Here is a 9875-nt window from a genome sequence, read left to right on the forward strand (position 1 = left end):
ATCGTGGTTTTGGCGAGATTTGGCTCAGTTGAAAAAAAAGGTTGCCCACCACTGGTATAGCAGGAAGGTATCCTCCAAGGTGGGGATAAAGCCAAACGGCTCACTAATGCATTTCTGTTACCTGGGTCACAGGATCTCTGGCATTGCATTGTACGTGATGACGTCGGAGAGCCCTTAACTGGAAAGCTGCCAAAATGGAGCGGTCGTATAGCAGGAAGGAATCCTCCAATGTGGGGATAAATCCAAACGGCTCACTAATGCATTTCTGTTATCTGGTTCACAGGATCTCTGGCATTGCATTGTACGTGATGACATCAGGGAGGCCAACATTAGACAACAGGCGAAATGGAGCAGCTTCGAGGGACCGGTTATATTGTGGGAAGGAATCCTCCAAGGTGGGGATAAAGCCAAATGGCTCACTAAAGTATTTGTACGTGATGATGTCGGAGAGATTGAAATGGGACAACTTGAGAAATGGAATGGCTTTGCAGGACCAGTCATGTGGCAGGAAGGAATCCTTCAAGGTGGACATAAAGCAAAATGGCTCACTAAAGTATTTGTACGCGATGACGTCGGAGAGGGTGAAACTGGACAACTGGTGAAATGGAGCAGCTTCAAGGGACCAGTCGTATGGTGGGAAGGAATCCGAGGGGGAATAAAGCCAAATGGCTCACTAAATAATCTTATCTGGGTCACTGGATGACAGGCACTGCATTGTACGCAATGACGTCGAAGAGTCCGAAACTGCCAAACTGTTGCGGCAAGCACTTTTCCCCAGAGACACCAGTGTAAAACCTAACGTGACAGGAAGGCTGCATGAGCCCCCTGGAGCATGAGCCGGGTTGTCATTGCGACCCTCAAGCATAATATACTTACCATAGGCTTCCTCTGTGCAGGTAAAGCATGTCGGGTACATGTTCTCTGTATCCATGATCGAGGTGACAACTGTAAAATGATGGAGCCCGTCACAAAGACCATGAAGAGAACCAAGATGGGGGCAATGGGAACATACTATCTGGCATTTGTAGCTGCTCCAGGAATCCTTACAATATAAAACACCAATGGATGGCTCTCTGTGGACACACATTCTCATTCCAGTCATGACTAAGAATTATGTTCGTTTGTAAATACAGGGACTCAGACATATTGCGTGGAGCTTCAAGATTTATTTGACAAAATCAAAATAAGTGAATAACACACAAAAAAAAGGAGCTTAAAGTGTTCCTGAACCCCCAACAGTACAATCAGTCTGTAGATGCAGCAAAGCATGCTGGTTATACTCACTGTGGGACCTAAGGGGTTAATACTCTGCATTGTGTAAAGAAGGCTGTTTGATCCTGTCTTCTCTGATCCTCCCCTTCTTCCAGTGCCCCCCCTTATCTCCTGATAAGACATATTGTGTGCAGACACTCTGCACATGCTCAGTTTTGTGTGTATTGCTAGAGAGATTTTTTTTTTTTCCTTGGGAGGGTGCATGTGATCAGCACAGGGCCAACCAGCACTGTCCAGACAGAGGGCAGGGGTTCTGCATCCTCCTAGAGCAAAATGAAAACTACTCCTACAAGCTTTAACCAGTGCTCTGCTGGACACTGATAGAAGTCACAAGACTGCTATATACTGCTGGTGGGAAAAGGGATTTAGCAGTTTATATTTACAAAAATAATTAAATTTCAATGTTCTGAGAGCAGATATAGTGAATGCGGGGTCTGGGGAGAGCGGATACGGTGAATGCAGAGTCCAGGGAGAGCGGATACGGTGAATGCAGAGTCCGGGGAGAGCAGATACAGTGAATGCGGGGTCCGGGGAGAGCGGATACGGTGAATGCAGAGTCCAGGGAGAGCGGATACGGTGAATGCAGAGTCCGGGGAGAGCGGATACGGTGAATGCAGAGTCCGGGGAGAGCGGATACGGTGAATGCGGAGTCCGGGGAGAGCAGATACAGTGAATGCGGGGTCCGGGGAGAGCGGATACAGTGAATGCGGGGTCTGGGGAGAGCGGATACGGTGAATGCGGAGTCCGGGGAGAGAGGATACGGTGAATGCGGAGTCCGGGGAGAACGGAAATAGTGAATGCGGGGTCCGGGGAGAACAGAAATAGTGAATGCGGGGTCCGGGGAGAGAGGCTATAGTGAATGCGGGGTCCGGGGAGAGCGGATATAGTGAATGCGGGGTCCGGGGAGAACGGAAATAGTGAATGCGGGGTCCGGGGAGAACAGAAATAGTGAATGCGGGGTCCGGGGAGAGAGGCTATAGTGAATGCGGGGTCCGGGGAGAGCGGATATAGTGAATGCGGGGTCCGGGGAGAGCGGATATAGTGAATGCGGGGTCTGGGTTTTAGTAACACCTTAAATCTAATATAAATCAAAGTTATTCATGAGCAGACATTGGCCGCGCCTTGTGAATTCTCTGGTGGGAAATAAGTGATTTTTTGTAACTGAAACATTTTCCGCACTCTGAACATGCGAAGGGGCGATCGCCCGTGTGAATCCTCTGGTGGTCAATGAGGTCTCCTTTCTGAACGAAACGTTTCCCACACTCTGAGCATGAATAGAGTTGCTCGCCCGTGTGAATCCTCTGGTGTCTCAGAAGTGAATTTTTCTGAATGAAACATTTCCCGCACACTGAACAAGCATAGTCCCGCTCACCTGTGTGAGTTTTCTGGTGTAAAAGAAGTACATTTTTGTCAGGGAAACATTTTCCACACTCTGAACATGAAAAAGGATGCACACCGGTGTGAAATCTCTGATGTCTAAAAAGATCTCTTTTCTGAATGAAACGTTTCCCACACTCTGAACAAGAATAAGGACGCTCACCTGTGTGAATTCTCTGATGTCTGAGAAGGTTTCCCTTTTGGTTGAAACATTTCCCACACTCTGAACATGAAAAGGGACGCTCGCCCGAGTGAATTTTCTGGTGTAGAAGTAGTATATTTTTGTCAGTAAAACATTTCCTACACTCTGTACATGAAAAAGAGTGCTCGCGTGTGTGACATCTCTGATGTCTATAGAGGTCTCTTTTCTGAATGAAACATTTTCCACACTCTGAACACGAAAAGGGTCGCTCACCTGTGTGGATTCTTTGGTGTCTAAGAAGATTTCCTTTCTGACTGAAACATTTCCCACACTCTGAACATGAATAGGATCGGTCAGCCATGTGATTTCTCCAGTGCTTACGAAGGTCTCCTTTATGAAAGAAACATTTTCCGCATTCAGAACATGAACAGAGACGCTCACCGGAGTGTCTGCTCTGGTGTACAAGAAATGCTGTTTTCTTAGTGAAACTTTTCCCACACTCTGAACATGAATAGGGACGCTCACCCGTGTGTATTCTCTGATGTACAAGAAGTGCATTCTTCTCAGTAAAACATTTCCCGCACTCTGAACATGAATAGGGACGCTCACCTGTGTGAGACCTCTGGTGCTTAAAAAGGTTTCCTCTCTGAATAAAACATTTCCCGCACTCTGAACATGAATATGGACGCTCACCCGTGTGTATTCTCTGGTGTATAACAAGAGCATTTTTCTCAATAAAGGATTTCCCGCAGACTGAACAGGAATAGGGACGCTCGCCCGTGTGACATCTCTGGTGCTTAAGAAGGTTTCCTTTCTGAATGAAACTTTTCCCGCACTCTGAACATGAAAAGGGACGCTCGCCTGTATGGCTTTTTTGGTGTAAATTAAGCTTTCCTTTGTCGGCGAAACTTTTTCCGCACTCGGAGCATGAAAAGAGATTCTCACCTGTGCGAATTCTTTGGTGTACACATTTTTTTCTCTCGCTTGAACATTTCCCGCACTCTGAACAGTGACGCTCATCCATGTGAATTTCCTGGTGTCTAAGAAGTTTTCTGTTTTCAGTGAAGGATTTCCCGCACTCGGAACATAACAACGAACGCTCTCCTGTGTGAACTCCTTCATGGCTTAAAGGAGACTCCTTAGGGCTAGATGGATCTGTTGACCTCTCCTCACCGTGAGATTTTGGATGTATATCTGGAGAAACAGTACAGAAGTTACAAGAAGGTTCCTCAGAATGAGAGGGATCCATTGTTCTCCCTGATTGGTCAGATCTGTTATGTATGTTTTGAATCATTGGATTTACTCCCGGAGGTGGAGGAAGCTTTGCCATGTCATTATCTGGAGGTAAAAAAAGACGTCCCTCAGAGGAATTCTGGACATAATGTCCACCTGCTGGAAAGAAAGTTTTAAACACGTGTTAAAGTATTTTTTATTTTGCATTCAGGAGTCATGTTTGTTGTACAGTATCTCCTCATTTGTTGGGAACATGACGTTATATTGAGGAATGGAGATGGACCTTTCATATGGTGTCCAGTATCTCCTCCTCATTTGTTGGGAACATGACGTTATATTGAGGAATGGAGATGGACCTTTCATATGGTGTCCAGTATCTCCTCCTCATTTGTTGGGAACATGACGTTATATTGAGGAATGGAGATGGACCTTCCATATGGTGTTCAGTATCTCCTCCTCATTTGTTGGGAACATGACGCTATATTGAGGAATGGAGATGGACCTTTCATATGGTGTACAGTATCTCCTCCTCATTTGTTGGGAACATGACGTTATATTGAGGAATGGAGATGGACCTTTCATATGGTGTCCAGTATCTCCTCCTCATTTGTTGGGAACATGACATTATATTGAGGAATGGAGATGGACCTTTCATATGGTGTCCAGTATCTCCTCCTCATTTGTTGGGAACATGACATTATATTGAGGAATGGAGATGGACCTTCATATGGTGTCCAGTATCTCCTCCTCATTTGTTGGGAACATGACGTTATATTGAGGAATGGAGATGGACCTTTCATATGGTGTCCAGTATCTCCTCCTCATTTGTTGGGAACATGACGTTATATTGAGGAATGGAGATGGACCTTTCATATGGTGTCCAGTATCTCCTCCTCATGGTCGGTAAGGACATAAATGATGCTTTAAGTCTTAGTCTTTTATATCTTTAAACAATAAAAACTAAAAATTATGAAATCCTTATTGTATGGACAAACAGTTGAAGGATTGTTGCCTCAGACTCTGTAAGTAAATAGAAGGGAGTAAAACTGATAATGAATCCCTTGTTGCACGTAGGACCAGGGTTGTGGCCGACTGTGGAACTGGACGATGTGAAGATCTGACAATTGTTTAACAGTTTAGCTTTAAACTCCAAACCTTCTCCTCAGAAGTAAAATGAGACTGTGACTCGTTTCTTCCACAGTGCCTGTACTTACCTATGTCGATAAGTAGAGACATTTCTTCTTGTTCACTTTTCATCATCATCCCAACCTCCTCTGTGGACGGCCGATCCCCCCCCACATACGTCTCCTCTTCTTCCTCTTTAACCTCAACTTTTACATAAATCCATGATTACATAAATAAATGATGGCTATGAGGAGTAATGGAGATGGACCTTCATATGGTGTCCAGTATCTCCTCCTCATTTGTTGGGAACATGACGTTCTATTGAGGAATGGAGATGGACCTTTCATATGGTGTCCAGTATCTCCTCCTCATTTGTTGGGAACATGACGTTATATTGAGGAATGGAGATGGACCTTCCATATGGTGTCACGTATCTCCTCCTCATTTGTTGGGAACATGACGTTATATTGAGGAATGGAGATGGACCTTTCATATGGTGTCCAGTATCTCCTCCTCATTTGTTGGGAACATGACGTTATATTGAGGAATGGAGATGGACCTTTCATATGGTGTCCAGTATCTCCTCCTCATTTGTTGGGAACATGACGTTATATTGAGGAATGGAGATGGACCTTTCATATGGTGTCCAGTATCTCCTCCTCATTTGTTGGGAACATGACGTTATATTGAGGAATGGAGATGGACCTTCATATGGTGTCCAGTATCTCCTCCTCATTTGTTGGGGACATGACGTTATATTGAGGAATGGAGATGGACCTTCCATATGGTGTCCAGTATCTCCTCCTTGTTTGCTAGGAGAAATAGATGGCATGGCCAAGAGTAAAATCTTCTAGGGAAAACTGGAGCTCTCGTGATTTGGGAACATTATTTGGTGGATAGATACATCGACGATGTTATTATTTTCAGCAGTTTTATCTTTTTCCTTTACAGAAGGGTATTACATTTCCCACCTCAAACAAGGGCAGCACAAACCTTACATCACTGGAGGAACAATACATTAACTCTTGCGGACAGAAAGCATTCTTTGAGAGATTTGCCGATTAGGAATAGTCTTCCACAGGAATATGTTCTAGCTGAATTGTCATATTACTGCGAGCATAAAAAGGTGTTCCTAAACACAACTATAAATAAAAAAAAATAAAAAAAGATGATCTGGGGAGATATCAGGTTGACTTTTGGGATCATTTAGGAATAGTTTTCTCCCAAAGAAAAGCATACCAACCATTATAAGGGTTTCTCCTTCCTCTGGATCAAATTCTGCTTTGGATTTTTTTTTTAACTCTTTTTTTTCCAACCAATGCAACAAAATAACTACATACCCCATACTCAGAAGTAAAATGAAAATGTGAAATGTTTCGGCATTTAGTGTTTCTGACTTACTTGTGTCCATATGTAGAGAAAATTCCTCCTGTTTACTTTCCATAATCATCTCCTCCTCCTCCATAGACTGCTGATCTCCACTAACCAACGTCTCTTCTTCTTCCTCTTTATCCTCAACTTTGATGTCTTTCCATTCTTCACCCTAAACCCCGAAAATGGCAAAGTCTAACATCTGGAATCAGTATTGCCAATGAGAGATTTGCATCTCATGGAGTTTTTTTGAAGCCTTTTTGCCCAGTCCCACCTACCTGATGATGTTGGGGGATGGTGTGACGTTCTTGGATGGAATCCCGAGAATCCAGGGGACCACCCTCCTCCATAGACTGCTGATCTCCACTCACCAACGTCTCTTCTTCTTTATCCCCAGTACTGATGACTTTCAGCTCTTCATCCTGAACCCCCCAAAAATTAAAAAAAAAAAAACAACATTTGGAAAATGTTTTGAATATATTAACATACAATAAAAAAAATGTTCCCTCATAATATTGAGGTTTTTATGTTCTTTTTGCCCAGTCTCAATTACCTGATCATGGTGTGTGTAGCTTAGACCTTCCTCTGTGAAGATCTTGGAATACAGAGGACCGGCCTCCTCCATAGACTGCTGGGCTCCATTCACCAATGTCTCCTCCTCTTCCTTTTTAATCTCATTTTTTACGTCTTTACGTTTTCCACCCTAGACACCAAAGATGACAAAATGCAGTTAATAAAAGGAACAAGAGATTACATAAAAGAATGTCCATTAATACAGTTTAAAATCACTTTTGAATTCTACATCCTCAGTCCCACCTACCTGATGATGGTGGAGGATGGTGTGACCTTCCTGTGTGGAATCCCGGAAATACAGAAGACGGGGACATCTCTCTGGTGGGTTCCCATTACTGGATCCATCTACCTGATGATGGTGAGAGATAGTGTGACCTTCCTGTGTGAAATCCATGGAATACAGAGGATGGGGACATCTCTCTGGTGGGTTCCCATTACTGGATCTATCTACCTGATGATGGTGAGGGATGGTGTTATCTTCCTGTGTGGAATCCTTGGAATACAGAGGATGGGGACATCTCACTGGTGGGTTCCCATTACTGGATCCATCTACCTGATGAGGGTGAGGGATGGTGTGATCTTCCTGTGTAGAATCCCGGGAATACAGAGGACGGGGACATCTCTCTGGTGGGTTACCATTACTGGATCCATCTACCTGATGATGGTGAGGTATGGTGGGATCTTCCTGTGTGGAATCCCAGGAATACAGAGGATGGACACATCTCACTGGTGGGTTCCCATTACTGGATCCATCTACCTGATGAGGATGAGGGATAGTGTGATCTTCCTGTGTAGAATCCCGGGAATACAGAGGACGGGGACATCTCCCTGGTGGGTTACCATTACTAGATCCATCTACCTGATGATGGTGAGGTATGGTGGGATCTTCCTGTGTGGAATCCCGGGAATACAGAGGACGGGGACATCTCTCTGGTGGGTTCCCATGACTGGATCCATCTGTAGGAAACACACACACTGACTGAATCCATTGTTTCTATGTGTTTATCAGATGATGAGGGATCTAGGTGGACCCTCCGTACTGCTCTCTCGTTTACAATAAAGTCTCCTCTTACCCGGTGATGTGAGGGGCGGCTGATTCTCCATTAGGACTTCCTTGTGGACATCATCCTAATGATGTGAATGTCTGCATATCCTAAACATCAATCCATAAATCTGCATGGTTTCTGTATTTAGCATTCATTACCCACCTGTGCTGATATCTAGAGAAGGTTCCTCCTGTTTATTGATCATTGTCATTCCAACTTTCTCTGCAGTTTGTGGATAACCCATCCCAGAGGTCTCCTCTTCTTCTTCTTCTTTGACCTCAACTTTCATATACATCTGTTCTTTGTGCTAAAGAAACCAAAATTATAGAAATTAAAACCTCTAAAATGTGAACACAGGACTACATAGAAGAGTATAATCTCATACAGTTTGGAGTCACTTTTGGTATCTACCTGATCATGGTAAGGGATGGTGTAATCTTCCAGTTTGTATTCTTGGACATACAGAGAATGAGAGCTTCCCTCTGGTGGGTTCCCATTACTGGATCTATCTACCTGATGATAGTGAGAGATGGTGTGACCTTCCTGTGTGGAATCCCGAGAATACAGAGGACGGGGACATCTCTCTGGTGGGTTCCCATTACTGGATCCATGTACCTGATGATGGTGAGGGATGGTGTGATCTTCCGGGGTGGAATGCCAGGAATACAAAGGACGGGGACATCTCTCTGGTGGGTTCCCATTACTGGATCCATCTACTTGATGATGGTGAGGGATGGTGTGATCTTCCTGTGTGGAATCCTGGGAATACAGAGGACGGGGACATCTCTCTGGTGGTTTCCCATGACTGGATCCATCTGTAGGAAACACACACACTGACTGAATCCATTGTTTCTATGTGTTTATCAGATGATGGGGGATCTAGGTGGACCCTCTGTACTGCTCTCTCCTTTACAATAAAGTCTCCTCTTACCCGGTGATGTGACGGGCGGCTGATTGTCCATCATGACGTCCTTGTAGAGGTCCTTTTGTCCTTCTAAATGCTCCCACTCCTCCATGGAGAAATAGACAGTGACATCCTGACACCTTATAGGGACCTGACACACACAATGATACAGTCACCATCCAGACACATCCCTTGTCTGTTACTGGAGAATGTCCCAGAATTCTCGGCACCGCTCACCTCTCCTTTCTGCAGATCAATGATCTTCTGGGTGACTTCTAGAATCTTCTTGGCACTGGTTCCCTCTGTTGTCAGGCAGTGAGGTGGAGGCACTGTGATGGGTGATGTCCTGTGAAGATGGCTGCTGGGTGTTAATGGATCACCAGATACTTTCTTCACTACTTTATAATCCTGAGCGGAAAAAGAGTGAAAATAATAATTACTACTACAAATTTTCCAAAATCTCCCTCAACTCTCTGGTCAGGCCATTTAAAAGTTGTCAGGCAGTAAGGCGGAGGCACTGTGATGGGTGAAAGTCTGTGAAAACAGATGGTAAAGGCTCATGAGACATTTTCTTCACAACTTCAGAATTTCATGCAATGTGAGAAAGTAACAATTGTCACTCCACACGTCCCAGAATCCTCCTCACCTTTCTGAAGGCATCTGTGCTTAGTTACAAAAATTAGGCACGAGAAAGTAGGATGTGTCTAGTCTATGAATCGTATTATTATAGAGACAATGGGCACAAAATATTGTACAGTGGACAGTATATAAGCAGCCCGGTTGGGCCGCAATGTAAAAGGGAGAGATGAGGCAAGCTTTAACTTGAAATAAA

At 44.4% G+C, this 9875-nt stretch overlaps 1 protein-coding gene across 2 annotated transcripts in view; it reads right to left on the reverse strand.

Moving 5' to 3' along the window:
- Window positions 1-1151: 1151 nt before the first annotated feature.
- The window catches only part of LOC149453365 (uncharacterized), a 13487-nt gene continuing 4763 nt past the window's right edge, over window positions 1152-9875 (reverse strand). The window contains exons 2-10 of one of the 2 annotated variants that reach the window (XM_089688192.1): window positions 9281-9451; window positions 9071-9194; window positions 8551-8954; window positions 8302-8446; window positions 7341-8050; window positions 7074-7223; window positions 6799-6942; window positions 6551-6692; window positions 1152-4180 (exon numbers count right to left, since the gene is read on the reverse strand). In XM_089688192.1, the coding sequence (XP_089544318.1) occupies window positions 2367-4180; window positions 6551-6692; window positions 6799-6942; window positions 7074-7223; window positions 7341-8050; window positions 8302-8446; window positions 8551-8954; window positions 9071-9194; window positions 9281-9451 (3804 nt within the window). In that variant the 3' untranslated portion in view covers window positions 1152-2366. Of the gene's footprint in view, window positions 4184-6550; window positions 6693-6798; window positions 6943-7073; window positions 7224-7340; window positions 8051-8301; window positions 8447-8550; window positions 8955-9070; window positions 9195-9280; window positions 9452-9875 lie in introns of both variants that reach the window. The other variant, XM_089688191.1, reaches the window with a different exon arrangement.

This window comes from Staurois parvus, unplaced genomic scaffold, assembly GCF_062004578.1.
Source record: "Staurois parvus isolate SC_StPar_1 unplaced genomic scaffold, SC_StPar_1.0 ptg000449l, whole genome shotgun sequence".
Classification (NCBI taxonomy): domain Eukaryota; kingdom Metazoa; phylum Chordata; class Amphibia; order Anura; family Ranidae; genus Staurois; species Staurois parvus.